The 27,053-nt window shown below is 44.0% G+C and overlaps 1 protein-coding gene across 1 annotated transcript in view; it reads right to left on the bottom strand.

Moving 5' to 3' along the window:
- IGF1R (insulin like growth factor 1 receptor) overlaps positions 1-26,843 on the bottom strand; it is a 180,091-nt gene extending 153,248 nt beyond the window's left edge. Inside the window, exons 1-2 of the mRNA XM_033166448.1 lie at positions 25,807-26,843; positions 8,291-8,836 (exon numbers count right to left, since the gene is read on the bottom strand). Coding sequence (XP_033022339.1) covers positions 8,291-8,836; positions 25,807-25,900 — 640 coding nt within the window. The 5' untranslated portion in view covers positions 25,901-26,843. The remainder of the gene's footprint in view (positions 1-8,290; positions 8,837-25,806) is intronic.
- Between the last annotated feature and the right edge of the window lie 210 nt (positions 26,844-27,053).

Raw genomic sequence — 27,053 nt, 5'->3', positions numbered from 1 at the left:
GGTCATCACTTTCCTGTTCCTCAAGAGGAAGCTAAATTTTCAAGCAACTGATCAAGGCTTTCGCAATGACTATTGCATCACATCTAATTTTTAGGAGAGAATTTTCTAAAAGGGTCTGAAGCTTCACCCCACCGAACACTGGCCTGTCTCTGGAACCACCCATAGCTCTGTGGTAGAGCACTGGCAGATGCCAGGGATTGAACCTGGGACCTTCTGAATGCAAAGCAGGTGTTCCATCACTGAGCTGTGGCCGCTGGTTTATTATTTAGCACCTTCAGCATACATAGCAGAAGAAGACATGTTCCCGTTCTGAGGAACACACAGTCCAAAACTTGGCTCAGGGTGATCAAGAGAAAGGGGTAGAGATCACTCGGGAATGAGGTATACCAAGACACATTTAAGTTGCCCTTTTTAAGCTTCTACTACAGATTTCCCCTGCATTCCACACAGCACAAGACATACGCAAGAAGCAGCTTCTAAATAAAACAGAAGGAACCGATTCAGGCCCTAAAGGCTCCCCTCCCTTTTCCAGTCATGCCTGCATACTTTGCATAGATTCAATATTTTCTAAAGGACAAAGAACATGGTCTGACAGCCGAAGAAGGAAAGAAGAGTTTGGAGGCGCCTCGTGAAGCACAAGTCTTCCTACTGGACGCAAGTCACCACTGCGCTGCCAACTTCAAAACAAGGTCCACTCACTCAATTCAGCTGCATACCAGCAGAGACTGCGTCCTAGGTTTATTGTGATGTTTAAGCTGGTGGTACCTGTATATCACAATGCTGAAAACCAGACCTCGTTGAGCCCTACTCACGATCAGAAACTACGTTTTCAGAGTACGTGGAGGGCAGAGAGGATTCTTCCCCCAATAATGGAAAACAGGACTAACTAATCCATGCCCCCTCCAGATGTTATTGGACCACAACTCCCATCATCCCTTACCAATGGGCATGCCAGCTTGTGGGAGTTGAGAGTCCAAACACATTATAGGAATAATACAAATTATAGGGATTTATATTCCATTGGAGCCTTAGATACATTTTATGGACAGTGATCTTAAGGGAGTAATTAACTAGATCACTGCAGCAAAAATAGTAAGCACAAAAAAAACCTAAAGGGGAAGAAAAACCCTCACCTACTACTATCTTTGAATGAACTGATTTGATATATGGTTAAGTTAACCTACTAAGGGAGACTACAAGCTAATCAACCTAATAAATTTAGGGATAAAGAGGTTCTTCTCAATGTACTGGAATACCAAATGCAATAATATACAGCCATATGTTTAGTTTATTGCAAATTTTGTCACAGAAGTATTGCATAACTTGAAAATAAATAAAAGCATTTTTTAAATAAAAAAGCACAAAACCATCATGTAAACAGGCTTATATATGATACGATGTATGTATGTACGATATAGGTCCCAGTGAACACAGCAAAACGCAAAAACCCAGAAAAATAAGAAAGGGGGGGAGGACATAAGGCAGGTGTGGGGAACCTTGGGCCCTCCAGATGTTGCTGAACTACAACTTGCATCATTCCTGGCCATGTTTGCTGGGGCTGATGGGAGCTTTATTTCAGTAATATCTGGAAATCAAAAGGTTCCCCAAAACTGACTTACTGGAACAGCAGCAAAGGGTCTGATGAAGCCCCCAATTATGTCTAATATGTATTCCCTAAGGGGCCCAATTTGCTCCAGGGGTCAGCAGCTTTCAGTTCCTACCAAAACAGCAGATAAATCCAATTAAAGGGCAGATTAATCCTTAGAAAAGCCAAGGAGTCATCATGTACAGTGAAGTCAAGCTCACTTTATTTAGTGTACAGGCCATAAACGTAAAATACAGTGTAGGATTAATCAAGACAATCACAGGGGAAACAACACAAAGGGTATACAGGTGCCTTTTACTAGGAGAGTACAGTATGACAAAATCTGTAAACTATCAGAAATAGTTAAAAAGCAGAATCTCTGTGGAGAGTACACTTGAATTGATAATGCATAAATAAATGCATTGTATACTGCATATGAAACTTAAAAAGAATGTACCACTGGACAAGTTACTGTAGTTATATGTTGTTCTCGTATTGACATGAGAACCAATAAAATTATTTGGATTTAAGAAAAAGAAATAGTTAAAAAGCACAGACAACTTTGAACTCTGGATTCATTTCCCCTTTAATAATAGTGACCTAGTTTTGACTGCTACAGAAAGGAATCTGGCTATATTTTCTGTGATCCGGTGGTTGGCAAGTATAGAGAAAGCAGTGGGGAGATAAAACTTAGGATAACGTAAATAAATTCTGGGCGGCATTTTAAATAAATGTTAAAATGACAGCACTGACTGGGGAAGGGGGGGGGAGAACCTCAAAATACTACAATTGTTTGACTTTTTTCTTCTAAGAAGATCCCATTAATGTTTTTAATGCAGTGTTGCAACATCAAAAGTCTCTCCCTGCTCTCCAGAATTTACTCCTGATGCCAAACTTTCATCCAAAATATATCCTTAGCAAAATGCAAGGGGGGGGGGAGAGAGAGAGAGAGAGAGAGAGAGAGAGGAGAGAGAGAGAGAAACGAACAACTACTCATCCCAGCAGCTGCTGGAAAGTATCCAACCACTTCGCTTTTCCGGAAATCCGGAATGGCAACATCATTCTCCAGTTCTACTGCCAAAAGGAGATGTAAGTGAAACTACGCAGTTGGCATTCTCCCTACAGCTTGTGAAGAAAGCAAAGAGTAAATATTGCAGGATTAGCGTTGCAAATGCCTGTGGGAACTAACATGAATACAAGTACTTAAAAGGTTAAAAAGGGGGGAGAGGAGAGAAGAGAGACACCTACGGAAACTTGAATCTTCCTCTCCCCCTCTATTCACTTTTCTATCCCGTTTATTTATCGCTATTAAAAAATGCCACAAAGTCCTGGATAGCTGGGGGGGGGGGGGAGAACAGCCCACTTCTGACATTGTTTCCATGAGAGAGTTGGTCCAAAGGAAGCGACAGCTTTTTTGCTCCTTTGTTTGCGATAACAGGCTTCTGCTCAGCGACGAAATTAAACAAGCCAGCTTGCTCGCAAGAGAACTGAGTGTTCCCACACAGCGCTTACCCACCCACTTGATATCCTTCAGTGGAAGGTCTCAGCAAGGACAAAGGGATTCGAACACAAGCTTCCTGGAGGAACTTTGTGGGGGGAGGGGGGGGGAGAGTCCACACCAAAACTTCCCAAGCCAGTCAGCCGAGAGCAAAAATAAGGACACTTGTGACTGTGCCATCCTCCAAAAGCAGAGTGTGTGCACACTACACACACACACACACACACACACACACACACACACTGACAGCCACAAACATAATTTTGTATAAATTGATACCAGTGTTAGAAACTCAGATATATAATCTAGGCGCCAAATGGCTCCTTAAACCAAGGTTACAGTTGCCAAAATGGAATGTCTAGTTGCCATTTGGGGGCAAGAGGGCTCTAAAGTCTTATTTTTCAAATGATGGAGTGACTATGGTTGATTTTCAGTTAAACATCTGGCTAGTTCACCTTGAGCTAGGTGAAGAGCTTTGAGACCTTAAAGAAGAAAAGTCACTTGATCCAGGGACAGTCCACATTTATACAGTATTGGTCTATTCCGACCTCTTTTTCTTAACGGTGACTGCTCCTGCTCAGGCTGCACAGAAAAAGCAATTTCGTTCCTGAAATTCATGCTGATTGTGCAGATAAAATATAGCTGATAGATTTCTACAGGAGTTGTTATTAGTGTGTGAAACAGTCCAGATCCAATGATTCTCAGATGGTGGAGATGGCAGTCACCATCTTGGTGCCCAGGCATCTTCGCTTGGTCAAAAGTGTTCAATAGCCAGATGCAAAACGCACCTGGTGCCTAGCTAATTTTGAACGCTGGTGGGTGGGGCCAGGGGGGAAAGTAGGTGGAGCAATGAATGATTCATTTTCTTGTGTACAGTAAGCTGGCTTCTACACACCCTTCCAGGTCCACCACCCAGTCAAGTGAACATCATTACCGGAGTTCAAGGACACATTCCAGGTGGACAAAAACATTGCAAGGAGTGTGTGGAGCCAAGTCGGTTACGAGCATGGCCTAAGGAGATGGGGTGTGGTTGGGGAGAATCCCAAGGGCCAACTTCACCTGCGAGACCCAAGGTTCCCCATCTATAAATGAATATAAGGGAAGGCACGATAGGACTCTGCCCTGTGGAGCTTGCAATTAAACTGTATGTGTCTTCTGGTTTTGCCACAGTTGGAGGCTAAGAGGCAATGTCAAAAGATGCAGAGAAGAAGGTGGCTTCTGATCAGAGCTTGAACGAAGAGGTAGAAGTGGAATGGAAGTACGAAAGAGAACCAACTGGGGTGCAATCGTGAAAAGGAATGAGCAGCGGGTGATGGTGGTTGATCTGGGGGAATCGAAAGTTCACAGACGCAAGTGGAAATGAAAAGCAGGCAGGAGAGCAAAGCATTTGGGAACATTCTGCTAGGTATTGCTCCCCATTCAGAAGAAGGGCGAGGCAAGTCCAGAATCCATAGGCCCAAGGGACACAAAACTATTAAACCCCTGGAAGGTTTTCAGATGGGGGGGGGTCCCTCCCAGCCCTAGCTGGAGATGCCAGGGATTAAACCTAGTTCCTTCTGCAAGCAGCACTTGCACTCTACCACTAAGCCACAGCCTTTCCCTGTAACTTTTCAAATAACCTGATCCCAAGCCAACAAGGAATCATAGGGAGTGGCCTTACACCACGCAGGACCATCTACATCAGGGTTATCTACTCTGACTGGCAGCAGCTCTCCAGTTCCTAGCCCTACCTGGAGATGTCAGCATCTGAAGCAAAGCTGATGTTCCACAGCTAAGCTGCAACCCCTTTCCAGTCCCTCCTCTGTTAATGCTCTTCAACATCCAAGCAGGGTAAACAGGAAGCTCCCTTTTAAACAATTGAACATTTATACTTCCCTTATTTTCCCTACAGAAAGGACAGGCAGTTCCCCATCCAGGCATGCTGAAGGGAAAGATGATGTTTTCCCTCTTTGCAATCCAGGCCTATTACTAGTAGCTCCTTTAATTTTCCCCTAAAATGAGTTGTAACTCTTTCTTAATCAGTTCATTTCATGCCTGTCGGCCTGGAATTTTCTGTCAAGAGAATCTCAACCTTGTTTTGTGCTGTTTTTAAAGCTTCTAGCCCTCAACAGACTATTGACAAAGGTGTCATTTCTATGAAGCCTGGGAAACACTTCTAGAGTCTTGTCCAAACCATCCTTTGTTCTGCACCTATAGAGGTGAGGACCTCCCACTAAAACCTAGAGTGTGGAAGAAGGAGGAGAAAGAAATGCAAGTCTCCTGGTGCAAGTGCATTCCAGCCTCCCAGGCAAACTAAGCCACAATTGCATTGTATATTTATAACACCAATGGGAGCTACACAAAGGCAGCCTTACATTATTATTATTATAATAACAAGCAAAACATTTTAAATCCCTGATACACACACACACACACACACACACACACACACACCTTCACTAAGTGCCGGACATGCAATAGGGAAGGGAGGCCCCTCTGGTCTGAGGCAGGAGGGAGTTTTACAGAACTGGACCCACAATATTGAACACTTGACTTCTGGTGAAACCAAGCCATCCATCTGAGCCACTATTTCATTTATTAAATGCTAGTACCAAGGGCACCGCAGGATACCTGATTTTAACAGCTGATTTCTCAGTACTATTTGAAACCCAACAACTGAATACTTTCCAAAGGGCTGCTGGCATGGAATCAAGTCATTTTTATATCACTGGACCTGTTCAGTTGGACTCAACCAGGTAGGATGGCGCTCTTAATGTCCCGTCTGCTCCCACTCACAAGAGAGATACAGCAATGAGCAAGTTGGGACTGTACCAAGTTGCTTCGAACAAGGGGTCTCCCCCAGCCATGCATCCATCCCAAGAGGGTGTTTTTGGATTAAGCGAGCAGGGGTACACCATGTTCAAAGAAGAATTGGCTTAAGACTAGCAAAATCTGAGCTGGGGACTCCCCAATTCAATCTTCCAACCACTCAATCTCAGTTCCTATGATCAGTAATATGGGGATAATACTGGCTTAACTCACAAAGTTTACTTCATGAAATGGAACAGAGGAATATTGTAAACCGTATTATCAACACTGAATGGCAATAGTTTTCCAGGATTTCAGATAAGATCTCTCCCAGTCCTTCCTGGAGAGGCCAGTGATTAAATCTAGACCCTTCTGCCTAGTAGAGACCCTATTACTGGGATATGACCCTTTTCTCTGTTTTCAACATTTGAATACATTATGTAACTTAAAATAAATGAAGCAAAACCCAATCTACCCAAATTTCTCTCTAGAGAGAATGGATGGTGTTTGCCCACATCTTATATGAGGTTGAGGGGTCTTCCTCATAACAGACCCACAGAGTACACCCCCCACTTAAGTATTTCACTCCTACTGATAACATGCCATAAATTTCTCCTCATATTTGGTGCTGTCCACTGATGCCAGCTGTATCTTCACTACAAAATGGAGGCTGCTGCTTTAAAACAATAACCCATAGGCCCCTTCAACATTTCAAAACAAACACACTGCCGTAGTTCCGTTTGCTCAACGCCACTGGATGAATACAATAATGGATGCACTACCCATTATTCGAGCGGCAGGCATGTTCATCCTAGTTCCCACACGCACACCCCAAAGCAGAAAACAAAAACAAAAGTGTTTTGTTTTGCTTTTATCAGGAGAAGACAAACTCTGCCACAGGTGATAAGACTGCAAACAGTAGCGACAAGCACAATTTCACCTATGCACCCAGGTGTAATGGTTACGTAAAACCACTAGGTACCACATTCAAAATCCGTATTTACTCCCCCCCCCAAAAAAAACCTACCTCCATCCACAATTGCTTTGATAGACAAGTGAAAGATGAATTTGAAAGCCTGAAATGGGAGAGGAGGAGCATTCTCGTTCTTAAAAAAAATGCACCACATTGCACTTTTGAAGATTTGTCAGCATCATGTAGAACCCATTTCCGCAAAGTGGAGTCTCTCCTATAAAGCGACTCTCTAAGAGGAGCAACAGTGCAAATCAAAGGACCTGCATATTCTGCCCCCCTCTCGAATTTCAGGTAACTTTATATCTACATGCCGCACACAAACACACCTAACCGCCATCTGGTTATGTGGTTCTATGATTTTACACACACACACACACACACACACACCAGGAAGCCAGTACCAGGGTAACTTCCACAAAGTTATACATTCGGCATACAGAAGTGGCGATGCTTTTCTTGAGGCTGTCATTGTTTAGCTTGCAGTGTGGTGGTGGGATTTGCATATTTGTGTTTTTCTCAACACGAAGAAAATATTATTTGCACATACAAAGCTAGCCTTTATCCATATAGCGTCCTGACTACCCTCCCAGTATGGCATGCTTTTCTTCTTGTGAAGTCTCCTAACATACTACCCTCCCCACCCACCCACCAGCTGCCCAAAGTGGTACTAGGCTATGGTTCAAAGGACACCAGAGAACGACAACTGCTGTAGCTAATCTGGTCAGTGCCTGGAAGAAGAGAACACCTGGGGAATCTGGGTTTTATCCAATGGCATTGCTCAGAAGACACTGAGGTGTCCATCAGTGCAATTTGGAGGAAAGCAATTTTCAACTATCCCCCCTCCTCCTTGCACCTCCGCAAGAAATACCTCGCCCCTAAATATGCTTTCGAGTTTCCCACAACTTTCTTGAGCAAATTTAGAGGGCAAATCATTGAAAATTGCTTCCCTCCCCCTTCCACTGATGCTCCCTTACCATCAGCTAAATTGCACCACTGGATACAACTCTGATGAACTCCAACTCCATCATGAAAGCAAAGATGGGTATAAAAATATCAGGGGTGGGGGACCTGTGGCCTCCCATTGTTAGTGGACTACGGCTTCCATCATCCATGGCCATTAGCCATGCTAGCTGGGGCTGATGGAAGCTGTAGTCCACAAATATCTGAACAGCCATAGGTGTCCCCACCCCTACAATAAATATGTAACACCCGATCCTTCTCTGTCTTATTCTAGATTTTGGTTCAAGAAGTGGACAAACAGAATTATCTGCAGTTTCAAGGTCATTTCTGCCCAAATACACACTGGTTTTTAAAACAGTGCCTTTTCACAGACAGCTCCTGTCAACGATAACATGTCAGGTGTATGTGTTATAAGAGGTTGAGAGGAGTGTTATTCCTCAATGAAATGCTTTTTAGAAGGGGGCAGAAGTTAACCACCCATGCTTACTTTTCTGGCAGTGGCCGGAAGTCCAGCAGCGATAGCTGTATTCGTTGTTAATGGATGTCTTCTCACAAAGCGGCTTCTCCTCGGCTGTCCCCGGACACAAGTCCCCGCATTCCTTTGGCGGTTTATTCCCCACGATGTAGTTGTTGGAAACAGCATCCAAGATCAGAGACCAGTCCAAGGTAGAGAGGTAACACAGGTCAGAATTCTTTTCGATCCGGATGGCCCCCCGGGTTATGTTCCTCAGGTTGTACAGTCCAATTTCCTTGAGGTTAGTCATCTCAAAGATGACCAATGCGTAGTTGTAAAAAAGGTTCTTGCCGCGGATAACTGTGAGGTTGGGGAAGAGGTCTTTGAGGGTCTCCAAGCCCGCAACACGGAACAGCAGCAGATAGTCCGTGATCATCGTGAGTTTTGGGAAGCGGTAGTGACTGAAGTCCTCGGCTTGGCTGATCAACAAAATCCGGAGGTACCCTTCAATCACCGTACAGTCGTCCAGCTGCTTGAACTGCTCCACATTGTTACGAATGTCAATGTTTGGCCCACAAACTGGATCAGGGTGGGGAGAAGAACAGAAGAAACCGGATTAAAAAACAATACATGGACTAATCTTTAAAGTAACGCTTAAGGTTATAAACAAAATATACTTTAAAATCGAACACTTCTGTGGTTTACAAACGCTCAGGCCACATTTACACCATACATTTGAGTGGCTACCATACTACTTTAAACAGCAACGGTTTTCCCCAATGATTCTGGGAGTTGTGGTTTGTTCATGGTGCTGAGAGTAGTTAGGAGGCCCCTGTTCCCCTCACAAAACTACAATTCTCCATGTGAAGAGGGACGGATCATTAAACTGCTCTGAAATTTGTAGCTCTAGGAGAGGAACAGTAGTCTCTGAGTAACTCTCAGCACTCTTAAACTAGCACCCACAAAATTATTTGGGGGAAGCCATGAGTGGTATGATATTGCTTTAAATATATGGTGTGGATACATACCCTGACAGAATATCATGGGTTCCAATACAAAGCATCAGGAGACCATTCTTCCCCTCTGTCACACTACCTATTATGAGTCCTGTAAGTACTGTCTCATTAAGCTATTAAAGTTCTTTGAGAATGTCAACAAGAGGAGATCCAGTAGCCACAGTGTACTTGGACTTCCTAAGAACTTTCAACAAAGTACCTCACCAAAAGCTCATGAGTAAGCTTAGCATTCATAGAATAAGAGGAGAAGTCCTGGCAAAGCAACAGGAAGCAGAATGCAGGAATAAATGGGGAGTTCTCCCAAGGGAGGGAATCCCATGCCGCCAAGGATATGTACTGGACCAAAGCTTTTTTAATTCCTCATAAAGAATCTGGAGTTAGGGGTGAGCAGTATGGTGGCCGTGTCTGCTGATGATACTAAATAGTTTCAGGCTCGAAGCAAAAAAAAAAAAAAAAAAAAAAAGGACCGTGAAGAGCTCCAAAAGTACTTTCCCCAAGTGAATGAATATAATGGCAAATGCAATTCAAAAAAAAGAAAGTTTATATGTGAAAGCCAACTTACTTTCTGAGATAATCTCGTGAAGTTTGACGGGGCAATGACTGACTAGGAGTGAGACTTTGGGGTCATAGTGGATAGCTCAATGAAGCTGTTGACGTAGCAGCTTGCATGAAAAAGGCAAATTCCATGCTAGGGATAATTAGGGAAGGAGTTGAAAATAAAACTGCTGATATTGTAATGCTGCTATATGGAACATTTTTATTGGGGGTGGGGGAGAGGGACCAGAGCTTTGTCCTTTGTACTATCCTGCTGAGGGCTTGGGAGAGAAGGAATGAGAGATCTATCCCTCTTGCAGCACACAGCTCCATTTCTGGGCACAGAAGCAGCAAGCCATTTGGTTTCTATGCCAGGCACAACCTGCTAGACTGATCCCATGCAGGTGAGCAAGCAGGTTGGTGGAAGGACGGGTCCCAAGCAAGCACTTAAATACACGGTTGATTGTATTTGTTGGTTAGGAAAATGAGGCAGGACCATAAAAGCCACAGCTTGAAGTTGGTTTGCTTCCCTAAATCATAGTTAAACCATGGTTCACCTTGTTCAAGTTTGGAGCAAGCGACTGCAGTTGGCTGAAAACAGGAGGAAGAAAGAGGGGGAAGCAGAGACACCTAAGGTTTGAGCACAAAATGCTAAAAACTGTGGTTTGGTGTTGTATCAGGGAGGCCACAGACAACCCAAGCCACTCCCTACATCCAAAGTTCCCCTTGGGGTCTGTTTTTTTGTCTGAAGACAATAGTGACAGCACTGGCAGACAAAGTGAGAATATACCTAGGGCACCTTTTTTTAATAGCCACTTAATAAGACTTCGCTATTCATTCCCCTGAAGGACCACTTAAGTTTACAATGCATCCAGAGTTTTGACGTTTCGAGACGAAATTCACATGATTTAATAAGATTTGAATTTTTTTCAAGAAGCAGTATCTAACATTTTTGCTTTGCTTTTCTACACCTGCCTTTGCCCTTTCGTCCCATCTTGCCTTCCTTTTAGAAGATTCAACTAACAACTGCACAACACGTTATTTCTTATTTTTGTTCATCTCGCCCTGAAATTAATCTATTAGAAAGACAAACCTGGTCCCAGTTCAAAGAGGACTACAGTTTCTTTTTGGCTGCGTTCTGTTTTCTTTGGACCACATTTTACACACAGAGGGTGTGTGTGTGTGTGTGTGTGTGTGCTCGCGCTTACCGTGGTGCATCTTCCAAAGGACAAAACTGAGGACTACAATGTTCTTCATTCACCATTTTTAGCAAACACTCTGCCACTTCCTTTTAACTAGTACGCAATCCAGAGAATTTATATAACTATGCTTAACCTCTAAAGGAACACAAGCTTTACTTCATACTCATTTTTATATCAGCAGATGGATGCTACGCCACCCGGAAAAGATAACGAGTTACTTTAGCTCTCAAAGAAAACTTTCTTTTCTCTTTCTCTCTCTCTTTTTTTTTAGCTCTGATCAACACATTCTCCTTGCCCAGATCGACTCAGCAGATGTCCAAAAAGGGCTATTAAACATGTCAAGGTTCTGACAAAGAGGTTGCACGAGGGTACAGTTATCCTGAATATGTGGGGGGCAAATCCAAGGGCAGTTCAACCTCCATAACCAATAGCTTAAACTTTCAAGCATAAATATGATGGCAAACACTCTGCAACAGGTGTCTCTGCTATGCCTTATCATGACCTTGCAAGTACACTCAAAACTTCCCCATTAATACAAGTACCTATGTTCCCAATTCAAACATGTCCCTGTGAAGTTTCTCCGTATTTAATCATCTCCCCCACCCCACCCCGCAGACTCCCACTGGAGCCCAGCAAATGAACACATTCCCACTGGCACTCCTGGCTATGGATTATGGGAACTGTAGACCAACAACATCTAGGGAAAGACTGCGGCAGAGTGGGGAAAAAGAGCGACCAAACTGGTATCTCTTAACCAGCCTTTTCTCCCCTGAAACTGAGCATTCTGTAGGCCAGCAAGAATGCTAAGAAGAGCCCTGCTGGATCAGGCCAATAACCCACTCAGTCCAGTATCCTGTTCTCACAGCTGCAAACTAGGCAGCTGTGGGAAGCTTGCAAGCAGACTCGGATCACAAGAACACTCTCTCCTCCTAGGGTTTCCAGCAACCGGCATTCAGAAACATTACTAGTAGCCACTGATAGCCTAAACTACATACACACTGTTGGTAGGAGCACGGACAAGCTATAGTTCCCCAGGGTGTTAATCCCTCTTCCCAGGGAACTCTGGAAATTGTAGCTCTGCAAGAGAAACAGGGGGCCGCCAAACAACTCTCAGCAACTTAACATACTATACTTCTCAGGATTCTTTGGCAGAAACTGTGACTGTTTAATGTGGTATTATAGTGCTTTAAATGTATGGTGTGCATGTGGCCTTGGTGCAAGGAAGTTTCCTGCAGTCCTGTTTGTTTGTGTGTGTGAATGTTTTAAGGATTCTCTTTAAAATCTCCTCTGAAAAAGGCCCAAGCAAGTGACTAAGACTTCCATGATCTGTTCCCTTTGTAACCTCAAGCCACAGCAACAGGAAGCACAGCTTTTGCCGCTTCAAAGGCTGCCTTTCAATATGAAAGAGAGAAACAAACAATCAGTCTTAGACCCTCCCCAATAAATCTTGGGAGCAGATTATCAGGAAGTAAGGGGGTGGAGAGAGGTCTGATGAATGCAAAGAGGGAGGGGGGGCCCACCTCCTATGAAAAAACAATTCCTTCATCCAGTGAACTATTAGGGTTAGGAATTCAAAAAATTCAAAGCATGTTGCATTTCCCCCCTTGCAAACCTAAGCAAGCCGTGGGGTGGAGCCTCAAACTTAACCCTTACACCACAAGGAGGATTTCTCTCAGGCAAAATATCTGTATGGCCTAACAACAACAACAACAACATTTTATTTATACCCCCACCCATCTGATTGGGTTGCCCCAGCAACTCTGGGTGGCTTCCAGCATATATAAAAACATAGTAAAAGGGGACACACACACACACACACACACACACATATCTGTCCTCAAGGAGCCATTTGTGTATGTTACAAGGGTTTCCTAAGCAGGAACTTCCAATCAACTAGATCAACTTTCCACTGTTGCATACGAAGTTAAAAAATATTCTACTCCTTATTCCATTGTTGCTGGAGTGGTAGGGTGGGGGGTCATGGTACAGAGACCTCAGCAGTATGTGGCACTTTATTAAAAGATTTGTTCCTTTGCATGCAGAAGGTCCCAGGTTCAATCCCCACCACCTGCAGGTAGGGCTGGGAGAGAACCCTACTTGAACCTCCAGAGAGCTGCTGCCAGTCAGTGTAGACAATACTGAACTAGATTGACCTCAAGGGTCGGACTAGGCAGCTTCCTATGTTGACATATTCCCTCCCCCACACCACCCTGTAGAGGCCCTTGTGTGATAACTGAGCCGAGCGAATGTCACCGCCTTTGCCGATCCCAGACTCTCCTCCCACCTGTTGAATCTTGCAACACTCATGGCACAGTTGGCAGGGTTGGGAGGACTGGAGCATTACACATCCCTGGGCATTTGAAAGAAAACAAAAGAACTGGGAACAAGTACCCGGTGGAAGCAGGAGAGGGATGACGAAAAGGTACGAAAAACAAATGCAGAGCCAACCTACACAAGCTTTGTTCTAAAAGCCCGAGAGCCTGTGTGGTGTAATGAATGGGAGTGGTAGACTAAGATATGGGAGACCAGAATTCAAATCCCCACTCAACCATGAGGCTCACTTGGCGACATTGGGCTCTCAACCTAACCTGCCTCGCAGGACCATTGTGAGGGCAACAGGAAGAGCCATGAATCCCACCTCAAGCTTTAGGCCTGGGCGATGTATTGATACATTGCCCTGGACCGGTTTGAGGGCCAGAGAGCGAATGCACCTTTGCCCAGCAGTACCGTATATCATGGCTGGGGCTTGCCTGTGCCTTACGTTCTCCCCTGCCTGCCTCCTTCCTCCCTGAGCCAGGCACTGGCGGTGGCAGTTTCACCCTCTGTGTGGCAGGAACTGGAGGCAGCTGAGGCAGTTTTGCCCTGGCGCCTCATGGGACCACAACCGATACAGCTTGTTCCTCCCTCCGCCAGTCAATATCGCAATGTATTCCCGTATCACAATGTTTTACATGATGCTGAAAAACTGGTATCGCCCAGTCCTATTGAGCTCCATGGAAGAAAGGTGGGATATACAGGCCCAAACCTTTCCCTCAACTCAGATACAGCTACTCCAGTATGAAATCTCCAACTATGGGAGACTCTTCTCTAAGCTTAGGAGCCATTTTACACTTTAAAAAATAAAAGCGAGGAGTATTTATTTAATACACTGATAGCTCACCTCTCCTCTAAGGAGGAGACCAGAGTGGCATTATGTGGGCTTATCTTCCTATCCATTTTATCCTCACAACCCTCTCAGGGAGGCAGAGGTCATGTGACAGGCCCAAAGCTGTGCAGTAAGCATCATGATGGTGCTATGAAGATTTGCACCTGGTCTCCCCAGTACTAAGGCCGGGATCCAACCACTACACTGCACTATTTGTGTCACTTGTAAAAGAGGAAGTTAGTTCTACTGAAGGAAGATGCATAAACACAGCACTTCTGCTAGTGGAGAGGCGAGACACACCTCTTCCTCACCCTCCCAACCCATTTCTATTCAACCAATGGTGGCACCTTTTATTTGCAAGACCAGTTTTAACCTTCCGGTTTCTTTCTAAGCAAGCCCAGAAGTCCCATTTGCTTCGTTACTGAGGCGTCCACAAATACTGTGAAAGCAGATGTCTTATTCAGCCCTGTGCAGGATCACTGGCTAAGCTTCTCATGCTACCTTTCATTCAACTGCTGCCTATTTTATTCCCCTCTTCCCTCCCCACCCACCCAGGTAGCATAAATTTATTTCCTCGGTTAATCAATTTCCCAGCATGCTATTTTCTCCCCTCCAAGAGAGTACCAGTTTAATGTGTGCCCCCAGTTGCAATATCATGCTACGCTCCAATGGTTACCGTTCACCTTCTGACTTTATGAAAATTTAGCTTCCTTAAAAAACGGGAACAGAAAAAAGTCACTCTTGTTAAGCTCATTCGCTCACAAATCAACTCTGGGCTTCCAAAAATGTTCTCCCAGCCACAATATATTTGTGTCAAATTTTGCAAGGTCTTAAATAGAGCTGGGGGTTGGGACTAGATGACCCTTGGGATCCCTCCCAACTCTACAATTCTATGTGTCTATGGACTAAGGCAGAGGTTTTTAAACTGTGGTCTTTCAGTTCCCTTTGGGTGGCCGGTGAAAAGGCTGCAGCACAAAAATATCTGTACTCAGCCCCTGCGCTCACTTTCTGTGATGTAATTATGGGAGGACTAAGATATACACAGCAAGGGGTCCATGGTTCCAAGGTGCGCATCTTTTGCTGCGCACGAGTCATCTGGCTTGATGAAGGTGTCAGTCGCCAATGTGGCGCCCAGAAATCTCCATGCAGTATCGAACCCCACTATGAATGTTGGGTCCTAACTACAATCAGGGTCAGGCCCCAGTGCTAGACATCACTTTAAATGTAGAAAAGGTCCCATTCCCATGTTGGCAACGGGGTTCAGCATCTGCTTTGCATACAAGAGGGCCCAGGTTCAATCCTTGGCAACTCAAGGTAGGGCTGAGAGAACCTAGCCCAAAATCATGGAGAAGCGCTGTCAGTCAGGGGTTGACAAGACTGAGCTAGATGGACAAACAGGGAAGCTTCCTGCGTACTGGGACCATGGTTTCCCCATCCCATGCAGCTTAGGTAGTTGAGGTGAGAGTGGCCGCTCTCCAGGTTTCTCAAGCAAACTGGAGCAAAGGTCACAGGGCAATATCAATGGCCACGGGTTTTCCTCCTCCCAAAGGAGTTTCTTTATTATCTGGGAAACTTAGAAAACAAGATAGCAGCCCCTTTGAATTTTGTAGTAACGGCAGGATTGTGCTGATAGCAAGAAGCCAAGAAGGTCAATGGTTTGTTTGCTGAAGAACAGAACCCATGTGCTGCGTGCTCTGAGCCACCCTTGCTGCCTGCCACTACAAAGCGTTGCGCTTCGCTCAATTCCCCTTCCAAAATAATAATGTTCCTTCCCCCCCCACACACAAAAGAGCAAAATTCAAAACACAGCAGATGTAAAGTCATAGCCAGCTGGACCACAATATTGGTTCATACTTCGAAGTAAACAGGGCTATCACTTACGGCCTGCTGTAGCATCAATAGGTTTACACACGATAAACATTCTCCCTGACCGCTTCCCATTCCACCACCATCACCACTCCCCGCCTCCAATTTTTTTTCAATGCTTATTTGTTGGCATCACACAGTTTAATGCTATTTGCTGGCATCACATAGGAGATGAAGTCACCAGGTTCAGCTACATTCATCTGCGCACGGAAATGGGAGGCATGTGGCTGAGAAGGACTATTACTACCATTAACTCTCGCCCCACCAGGAAAATGCTCACCTGCTTAAATCTTTAAAAGATGTGCACTTGGAAGTCACATCCAGATTGGTGAAGTTTTCTCCCAAGTATGCAAAGGTTAAAGCATCCAGTGAACATTGCCTTACACAGAAAGTGAATGCAAAGGGGCTTTTTAAAATAAAAAAACGAAACAACAACCCAGCTACCAATTAAGACCATTGCAAGTAGTCAACATTGCCACAAACCTTAAAAAATTTTTTAATGCCCTAGACCAGGGGCGTCCGACTCCCAAGAGACTACGATCTACTCGCAGAAAAAAATGGCAGTGATCTGCCCCTTTTTGCGGGGTTCAGGTCACAGTTGTTGAGCTTTTTTTTTTTTTAGAGAATAATATCCCGTTTTTAGGGGGTTCGGGTTTTAGGGAGGAAAATGTCAAAATTTAGTAAAGGGGGAAAGTCACTCACCAAAAGATCACTAGGAAAACAATTGACCTGTTGGGACACCCCTGCCCTACACCAGTGGTTCCCAATTAGCGAAGTAATGAAGACCCCGTTTTTTCAGACGCCAAGCCATAACCTTTGAAACTGCTGGTATCTTCGCTGTAGTTTTTGTTATGTGAATGGTGCCAACATACTCTCCAAAATGCCCCAGCGCCAAACTGGGACATTTGTCTTTCCAGCTGCGCTCCCACATGACTTACATAACCTGTACGAGAGCATGGCCCCCCAAAACATGTTGTACCAGACAGCTGAGGGTTATGTGGCACGGACCCCTTGGGGTCTGTGGACCACCAACTGGAAACCACTGCGCTAGCTTGTACTTGTAAGAAAAGCGAGGTCCTGAGCAAGTTTTCTTTTATTAGTAGAAAAACACACACATAGCTGTTAGCTATTGTGTTATTTTGCTATTGGTTCCTGGACAATGGGCTCAAAGGCAACAATCTGGCTGGCCAGGCTCCTAGAACGTCATTGTATCCCCACATCTTCAAACCTAAGCTGATGGCAGAGTGGCAGGAGCTGTGAACAAGCCAGGATAGCAATCAGTGGCAGATGCCCAAGTGCCAGAGCATCTGCTTTGTATGCAGAAGGGCCACAGGTTCAATCCCCAGCATTTCCAGGTAGGACCGGCAGATGGGGGGGGGGGAACCACGGTGCTAGCTGCAAAACCTGCATAAGATTTGCCAGTCATTATACAGAACACTGAGGTATATGGGCCAATTGCCCTGACTCTTTCAGGCAGGTTCTTGCCTGAAAGCCTGAGGTACTGTACTCCATGCCTGCACAACTTGCGAGCCAACTGCAACCCATCCATTACGTGACCTGAAAGTGGCTAGTCGTCAAAAAAAGAAGGCTTACTGCAGCCCAATGGAACATTGTAAATGGCTGGTCAAACATAAGTTGCACAGGTCTGCAGTAACCCAGTGCTCCAGGTTATTAAAAATAAAATAAAAGGATAAATCTAAACAGTGTTAGAAACTCACGATATATAATCGAACCGTGAAATGACACCTTAAACCTAGGTTAAGGTCATCACAATGGAATGTCCAGGCTCCATTTTTAAATGAATATTGTTGTTGATGAGTTCATTTCTATACCACTTTATATTTTAAAGAACAAATCCCAAAGTGGTTTACAACACATTAAAACATCAAATAAAACAATCCAGAATAAAACAAATTCAAGCTTCAAAGAAAATATTTCAGATCTAAGTGACATTTTGCTTTCTGCACCAACCTGGCATCCCATGGTCGCAATAAGACACACGTCAGTCGCAAAACGTGCCTGGCTAATTTCCAACACTGAATCTGAACTATTGTATACAGTGGTGTAGCTGTCTACGGTCATGTAACTTTCTGCAGCGGAGTCCCTCGTATGCAAAGTTCCAGAGCCAGCCATCTAGCATGGAAGCGGAGCTTTTTAGCTGCTGTATGCTCCAAAAGCTCCAAAGTGTTTAGGAACACTTCAAACATACGGCACTTCAGTTTCAAGAGAATGGCGTGCAAGTTCTCTTACGTACAATGCAACTTCACGGAAAACAACTTAGGTAGCTTCAAAATAGGTTACTGGAACACTCCAAATCCATTTCCCCGTGTTAAGCTCACAGAAAACAGTAGATCAAGCTGAAAGGCAACACATGAAGATCTGCATTGATCATTGCAATGCATTCCTAATTATTACTGTTCCATAATTATAATATTATTCTATAATCTGAGAAGGCTGCATAATCTTAGAAAGTTGTGACTATCATGAAGAGATGCCTGCCCTTCTGAATTTAAAACAGTGACTATAGAATGTCTTTTGGTTATTATATCAGCTTGGGAAAATGCACCATTTAATACAGGGCTGAGAAACTTCATTCCCAGCAGCCTCCAGCACTCTATTTCTGGCTGTGGGGACTCTCCCGAGGCCACACCCTCTCCTCAGCCACACCCCTTACCCCTCAGTCACACCCCTCACCAGCCCTGCTTTACAAACTTCTTGAATGTTTTTGCCTGCCTATAATGTGTCTTTCAACTCTGATAATGCTTCGTGCCTGACTTGATAGTTGCACAGAAAGGGAAGTCATAAAATCATAGGATTGTAGAGTCCAACCCCCTGCAATGCAAGAATTAGCATTTGTTGCTCTGGCCATTTTTGCTTCTGACCCTGCGGACTACTGTCAAGTGACCCCCGAAAGGTTGCCTAGAATGGAATGAGGCCCTAAAGCTGGGATAGTTTCCCAACACTGGATTTAGCATCTTGAGCTGAATTTGCGACGAGGTGCAATACTTTGGTCTACACCTGTTAGAAAACGTAAAACACCACTTCATTTCCTTTTTTTAAAAGGAACCAAACGTATTTTTACACATTATCAGCTGATCCAACATGCATTTTGTGTGCTGATTGAATCCTGGGAAACCACAAGAAAGTGTCGTGTTTTCCAACCAAGATAGTCAACCCATCCACTTCAAACAAACTTTCATTCTAGTGAGTTAACTGTGACATCACCTGGAAACTGGGTTGAAACCTTACCTCAACCAATATGGCCTTAGGCAATTCATCATCTCTCAGTTTAAGCTCCCTTTGCAATACAGTATGCAATACAGTAAATGCAAGCCTACCTTACAGGGGTGCTCATCAAAATTATATGTGCAAATGCACTATGGAAGAGCTGTGGAGGAAAACAGTATACCTTTTCTAAAGAGCTTTAATGGGTTTTAGCATTTCTTTTCAAGTTATCCTCCATGTTTAGCATACACCATTCATACTAGCAAAGCAGCTCTCCCTAGATTTTGTAAACAGAGAAGTGTTATCTTTATCTGTGTCCATCGTACGGAAAATGGATTCAGTTTAAGATTTCCGATAAGATCTGTGAAAGTTCCTTTTGTAAAGTAGGAAAGCAGCACCTTCCTGTACAAAAACTCACAAAGCATGCTAAACTTGCTGTAGTCTTATGATGTTGACAGTGCAATCCTATGAACATTGCTCAGCAGTTAAGCCCCACTGAGTCCAAGGGAACTTACTCCCAGCTAAGTGTACACAGGATGGCAGGCTAGATGCTATGCATAACTTGCGGGAAAGAGCCTCTCACCAGCCTTTTTCGTCTCAGCAGAACACACACACACAGGCTCAAAACAGCACATGCACAGCCAAAAATTCAACACACACTCCACGAATGGAAGGAAGCCTAACAAGAGCCGAGATAACAAGTTTGCTGCAATCTGCCTTTTATAATTAATTTCTAAGAGCAACAGGGACAGGCTAACTGTTAGGAAAGTTCCCTTATTACTCAGCCATAAGAAAACCACAGCATCTCCCAACATGTTAGGGAGCTTAATGATTTTACAGGGTGTGAAGGTGTTCAGAAGCTTTTGAAGCAAGGCAACTTCCAAGTACAGTACTGTATTTAAAGCACTTGCCAAGTTTGAGTTCCATACACACTGCAGATTCAGAGTGTATTCTATGTCAATCAAGGTTTGTGAAAGTTCCCCCCCCCCCTTTTTTAATTAAAGACACTATTTGGGGTTCAATACAAAACACATTTTCTAAGGGAGTGAGCCAAAAATCAGGAGAGAATTTTAAAGCTTTTTAAATGGCACCTATAGACTCTGTCTGGAAAACCCACTCAGGAGAGATAGATTTCCTCTCTGCTTACAATGCTGTTGCAAGCTAAGTCGACAAAGCACTTCCCAGTTAAGTTTAAGTAGAGATCTTTTTTTCTAAGAAAGAATACCTCAAAAACCATAACCACAAGAATGTTTTGAAAAGGCTGCAATACTACAGTTCTTTTAAGGAAGTGTCTTAATATGGTGAAATAGGGATGGGCTTTCAAGCTTGGAGTATCTAATATCTTGATGATGAAATCCATTCTTTAGAAGGAACAGATGGGAGGAAGCGAAAGCAAACTAATATTTTCCGTTCCCTGCTTACCAGATCTACTACAAGGGCTTTGGCAATGTGTGAATTTTACAGTAATTTTGCTTAGCTTCTCTTAGGACCCATCAATACACATGCAGGATTAACTAAGCAGGTAGAGAAAAATTCTCACCCCCAACCCAAGAATCATGACTTAAGCAAAATAGGTTATTTCTAGATTTGCACGGTTCCAAGTTTCAGAGTAACAGAACACCCATCATCATTTTTCTAACTATTAACATCATCAAAGCATATTTAAATACTTAAAATTATATCCTAGTAATAGCAAAGGAGGGGGATGCGGGTGGCGCTGTGGGTTAAACCACAGAGCCTAGGGATTGCCGATCGGAAGGTCAGGTGAGCTCCCGTTGCCCAGTCCCTGCTCCTGCCAACCTAGCAGTTCGAAAGCACATCAAAGTGCAAGTAGATAAATAGGTACCGCTCCAGCGGGAAGGTAAGAGCAGCTTAATCATGATGGCCACATGACCCGGATTCTGTACGCCAGCTCCCTCATCCAGTAAAGCGAGATGAGCAGCGCAACCCCAGAGTCGTCCGCGACTGGACCTAACGGTCAGGGGTCCCTTTACCTTTAATAGCAAAGGAATTTTTTTTAAGAGGCTTCTCACATACTTAAAAATCAACCAAATTTCAAGAGGATACACCTCCATGTGGTTAGAAGCAGATTGTCCAATACTCCAAATAACCAAAGTTACAATCCTAATCCCATTTACTGGAAAGTCAGCTCCATTTAATTCAAAGGGACCTAGTAGGCACAGTTAGGACTGTACTGTAAATCACCATCAACAAAACCTAGGATCCATTGTGTACATCCTGAGCAAAGGAGCTTGGCTTTAATGGAGTACTGGTTTACAAGGAAAGAAAAGTCTCTGTTCAAAACATTATAACCAGAACACAGTGTCTTGATCACAAAATCTAAATATGGCAAAGTTGCCGGAACAGAAGGACTTATTCTGAACAGAGGATAATTATGGCTTCATTCAAGTTAGCCATTTAAAATCAATTTTAAAGCTAGTTCACAAAATGGGGGTGGGTGGGTGGGTGGGTACAGTACAGAAAGCTGAACTGTCTGCCAAATTTAGTATGCCAGTTTGTTTTAAGATGCCTGAGCCACAACACAGGTAAGTGAAAGAGCTAAGACTTAAGCCTACATATACAATAAGGAAGAGGAGAAATAACCACCTGTACCAATTAAAAATTGCCTTCAAGTGACCACAATAAGCATATTTACGTTTATTTTCCCCTTTAGCACAACTGGGATATGGAAAACGGAAGTGGACTCATGCAGCAACAAGCACTTAAAACAATATTTGCGTCAATAATGAGTTTTTCCTATAAATCTTCGACAATTTGAAAATTTTGAGTTTATCTGCTTAGGCCCAAGGTCATCTAAAGCTGATACCAGGTCATATACTAATATTGTATCTTCTCATTTATTAACCCACATTAAGTGTTTGATTTCAGTGGTATAACCTCCAGAGCCGAATTTTTATCCTTATTTTTGTTGCGCACAGGGCCAAGGCTTCAACTGCATTCATTTCCTTCTGACATCATTTGCACCTGCTATCAAAAAACTACTCACCTTCAACCCCTATTCCACTGTGAATACCCCCAAACACACCACCTGTCAAGAGTCATAACCGCATCCAATTATGCAATCCTTTGCTCAGGTACCAAAACAGTTTGCAGCATCCACAATTCAGTTAGCTAAAAAGCATACTGGCTTAACAGAGCTGGCAAGCAAGCAAGCTGTAAGAATCGAAGGAGGCACGACCAATACTCAGTATTTAGGAACGCACTCGTCGCCATGGACCCTTGACATATAACCTCTCACTGGTGGTTTGCAATGAAATATCCAGTCCCTCCGCCACCTAGGTTCTTAGTCAGTACACCAATCCCCTTAGTGGCGAGGCCATTTTGCACTCAAGTATCTAAATTACACTGGGAATTACCTTTTACGCTCTCTCAAGCTAACTATATTCGCTTTATCAGCAAGCACATTAAGAGATATTGATGTTGATACTATACACACACTCACACGAGTAATTACAGCTATGAGGGGGTTTTGCTACCTATTCGGAGATAGAGATCTAAGTGAACAGAGCTGAAATGTGCTCTATTAAAGAACACCGTTTTAGTGCAGCAAATGGGGACCAGCACTGGGGTGGTTTCCCCACCCCGCCACACAAATCAATAAGGTACAGAGGAGGTTGTTTTGATGTCAAAACAGCCTATTTTTGTCAACGCCTTAAGGACTGAATTGAGGAAGCTCAATGCACACTCTCTACCTCTGGAAACAACCTAAAGGCCAGGTAAGTATTCAAGTTACGGGTCCATGCAAAACCTGCCTCGTGCATAAGGGGCTGCCCACCTGCTTGGAAAAGCTGAACATGCAATTTGTACCAACACACACACACACACACACACACCCCTGCATGCAAAACATTTCAGTGCTGTACAAAGACATCTCAGCAAGAAGAACCATAAGCGTCAACAACAGATCCCTTGCTTTCTTAATCGACTGTGTGTTTACTATTTTCTTCACCAATCACATTTTAGCAACTTTGAAATTAAGTGAATTAATTGAAGCTTCCACATGCACACACCCTGCCTTCCCCACCCCCAATCTTGGTCTCAACGCTTGTGTATTCCTATTTAGGAATGCATGGCCTCTTATGACCGAAAATGGAAGAGCTTGTAGGACTATGACACATTGTATTTTTTTAATAAAAAAAATCACATAAAAATTAAGACAAAATGTTCCTTCCTCTACAATGAGGAGGGGCTGCATCATGAAATTATCTGCTCTGGACCATTTCTCTTAACATGAGCATTTAAAAAATAGAAAAAAAACACCACACAATGAGGGTGCTTTTAACTGAACCAAGAAGATGAATTCCCCCCAGACAGAAGCAGCTATGTTATGTTTACTATCTGGAACGCACACCCTGAAAAAAAGAGCATTTAGTCCAACAGCTCAAAAGAAACCATTTTAGAAGGAATCCCCATTAATCTAAAAAGAATGTGCAATCTTATTTATGCTGGCTGCTAAGAATGCTGTTCAGATGTTTCCTTAAGGATGACAGGTAAAGTGTAAAACAAAACTTTTACACCAACATATTAAAAATTACGCCTGCCATGAAACTGCACTTGTTCAACTGTCTACTTCAACTGTCTATTGCCAAACATGCATGCACAAACCTACGCAGCCATTTAAAATTTGATAATTGCTCTTCCCCCATTCTATCCCCAAAGCAAATTTGTGGCCAATGTTTAAATTCAGGAAAAAAACAAGGCTCTCTGGGGTTCCCTTCTGCTCCTTTTGTGCGTGTGGCGGGAAAGGTCAAGCAACAATTGCAAAAATCAATTTATACCCCGAATTTTCACCACGTAGGAAAGAAACAAAACAAAACAAAACAAAGAGCAATATGACCTCTGTATCTGGTAACCTTACCACAGCAGGTCCGAAGCTCTTTTATGTCCAACCAGCACCCTTTCAACACTTTTTAAAGAAGTGTATTAATAATGGATCACTCTTAAGACAAAGAAGGTGCATTCCTTTTATTCAAGAACGTTTTATCACCAAAATAACTGCAGGGTAAACAACAAATCCAGCCGCCAGCTTTGATTTGGGAGCACATTTTTTCCTCGTTTGATTTTACAGATCCACACATTGTAGTGGCATGAAATGCATCTTTCCCCACTCTCAAACAACGCATTTCTCTGTACCCAGGCAGTAGGAGACAGAGGGATGCAGAGTTAAAATGGTTGCATTGAAGGAATAGTCACCCCCCCAAAATCCACACATACACAGTCTCGCTCCCCTGAAAGGAGCAAACTGAATAAACCACATGGGGGGGGGGGAGTAAAGAAGGAAAAGAAGCATCTCCGCCCCTTAGCTATTCAAACAGACCATTATCCATGATAGTTCCAGAGTTATAATTAATTGCAAGTTGGACTTATATGCATATTTACAACCCAACTCTCTCCCCCCACCCCACTCCCAATTCCTCTTAGAACCCAAGCGGGCGGGCAGGCAGAAAGTTGGGGGGGGGGACCCGAAATTAAGCCTTAATCGGGACTTTAAAAAAAAATTCTCCCAAGCAAGACAGACGCTGATCTCGAAAAGATGCGGAATGGGGGGGGGGGGGCTGGCGGGCGAGAAACACGCACGCACACAATCCAGACATCTTTGTCCACACGCTGGAGACTTTAACCATTTGCAGAGCGATGCGCACCAGCAGAAAGGCGCGCGCACAAGGAACCACGTTTTCGCAACGCAGGAACTTGGGGCACGTTTAGACACAAAAGAAAACAAGAAGCAGGCGGGGAACGGGGAGAGGAAAACACCGCCAGCATCTCTCTTTCTCTCTCTGCTCTCCCGATCTTCTCGATTGCTCAGACTGCTGCCGGACCCACAGCATTCCCCACACCAATCCCTTCGCCCCCGGGTCGAGAGAGAAAAGCATCTTTACAACTGCGTTGTTTTTTTTACGCAGCACTGCTCTTGCAACCATTCATCTTTCCCCCTTTTTTGGTCGGGGGGCCGGAGACTCAAAGCATCACTCACTAGGAATACAACATCAATCGAAATGAGATTTATTTTTCCCACCAATATTATTCGAATGGTGAGTGCATTATTTCGAACGCATTATTCTCAGCCTAAAATGGTTAGCGCTGGAAGCGTATTAAGAGGACATCACCAGTCTCTCTTCTGAGATTTTAAAATGTTTGCTTTGATGCGCAGCAGATATACACACGTGTGTATGTATACACACATTCACATAAGCACACACTATGTATATCTGGAAGGTTATATAGTCTTGGAAAATACATCCAAACAAAAGGAGGGAAATGCTTGCTTTTTTTCTAAAAATGGGAAGAATATCCATTCTGCATTTAATAAACTAGAAATCACACTAACAAATGGAGGGAAGAGGAGGGGTTGTTGTTGTTTTAAACAGCCGCTTTCAGGGCCAATTTCAACAACACACCCGAGCATTTTAAATCACCCACTTTCTCTCTCGTTGCCACCGCAATGCGAGGCACAGGTCTACACCCACCCTAATTAAACCCCCAACAACACCCATTAAATTGAAGGGAATCCCCCACGCTCCCCAAAATAACAATACTCACTTTTTCCATTTGCTGGCCACAGGCAAAATGCAGTCAAGATAATCAGAAGTCCCCCAAATAAGGTCAGAGACCCTCCTCCGGCGCCTGACTTCATTCCTCTTTTTTGTTATTATTATTTTGGAGCAAAACGGCCTTTTCTTGATAGATAGATATATATACACACGCAAAACCCCAATAGTTTTAAGTCCTCAGTTCTCCTCCCCTCCCCAAGAAAAATAATAATGGGGAGGGGGAATCTAAGCCTCCCCTTCCTTCAAAAACTCAGGGGAGGAGGGGAAAATAAGAAATTGGAAAGGTGAAAAAATAAGAGATGTTTTGGAGCAAAGGGGTGTTGTTTTTTATCTCTTCTCCCCACTCCTTAGGAAGGAAATTGTTCTGTCCCCCTCTGAATGAGAAACCAAGACGGGGGAAGGGGAGGCAGGGGGAAAAAGCCTGTTTTGGTGCCTGCAAAATAAGGTAACAGACTTCCCCCGCTTTTCCCCCCTCCTGAGACTACTTCTTCCTCCTCCAAAGTACTCCGAGAGGCTGGAGAAAGGTCGCGGCGCTCAGCGTTGCCTGCAGTCACCCAGAAGTAGCAAACATATACCACTTTGGAGCAAACAGTCCGCATCTTCGACCTCCATCTTTTCTTTTGCTCCCCTTCTCTCTCCCTCTCTCTCCCTCCCTCCCTTTCTCTAAATAAAAACACCGAAGAGGCTGGGAGCTGCGTGCGTGCCTGGGCTTTCCGATAAACAAATGGAGAGATCCGCAGATCGAAGGAGAGAAACGAGGGGAGAAAATATTTCCAGCGTCCCCCTCCCCACGCACAATTTTTTTCCTTTTTAAAAAAAAAAACCCCGAATTTAAGAGAGCGGAAATCAAGCTTCCCAAACAAACATCCTTTTTCCCCCTTCCCCTTTTGCAAGAAATCTGAGGCTCCCTTAAAGGGATCTCCCAAAATCACCACCACCACCCTTTTTCTATTTTTTATAGCTTTTGACTTGGAGAGAGACAAAATGCGGAATCAAAATGAATGGAAGGAGGCAGAGTGGCTTCCCCCACTCCACCTCTCCCTCCCTCCCCCCACCCCTCCAGGCGCCTTCCCCAAAAACGGGGGAAAGAATACACAGAAGTCCCAGCAGGCAGAAAATGCAGGCAGCGAAAGGCGGCCGAGGTAGTTTCTTCCTCAGCACTCCATCCCCAGGAGCTGCTGTTTGACCATTGCAATGAGGGAGGAAAAGGAAATCCAAGCAAAACAAACAAACAAA

Source organism: Lacerta agilis, chromosome 13 (assembly GCF_009819535.1).
Source record: "Lacerta agilis isolate rLacAgi1 chromosome 13, rLacAgi1.pri, whole genome shotgun sequence".
Classification (NCBI taxonomy): domain Eukaryota; kingdom Metazoa; phylum Chordata; class Lepidosauria; order Squamata; family Lacertidae; genus Lacerta; species Lacerta agilis.
This window is presented reverse-complemented; position numbering and strand designations above follow the sequence as displayed.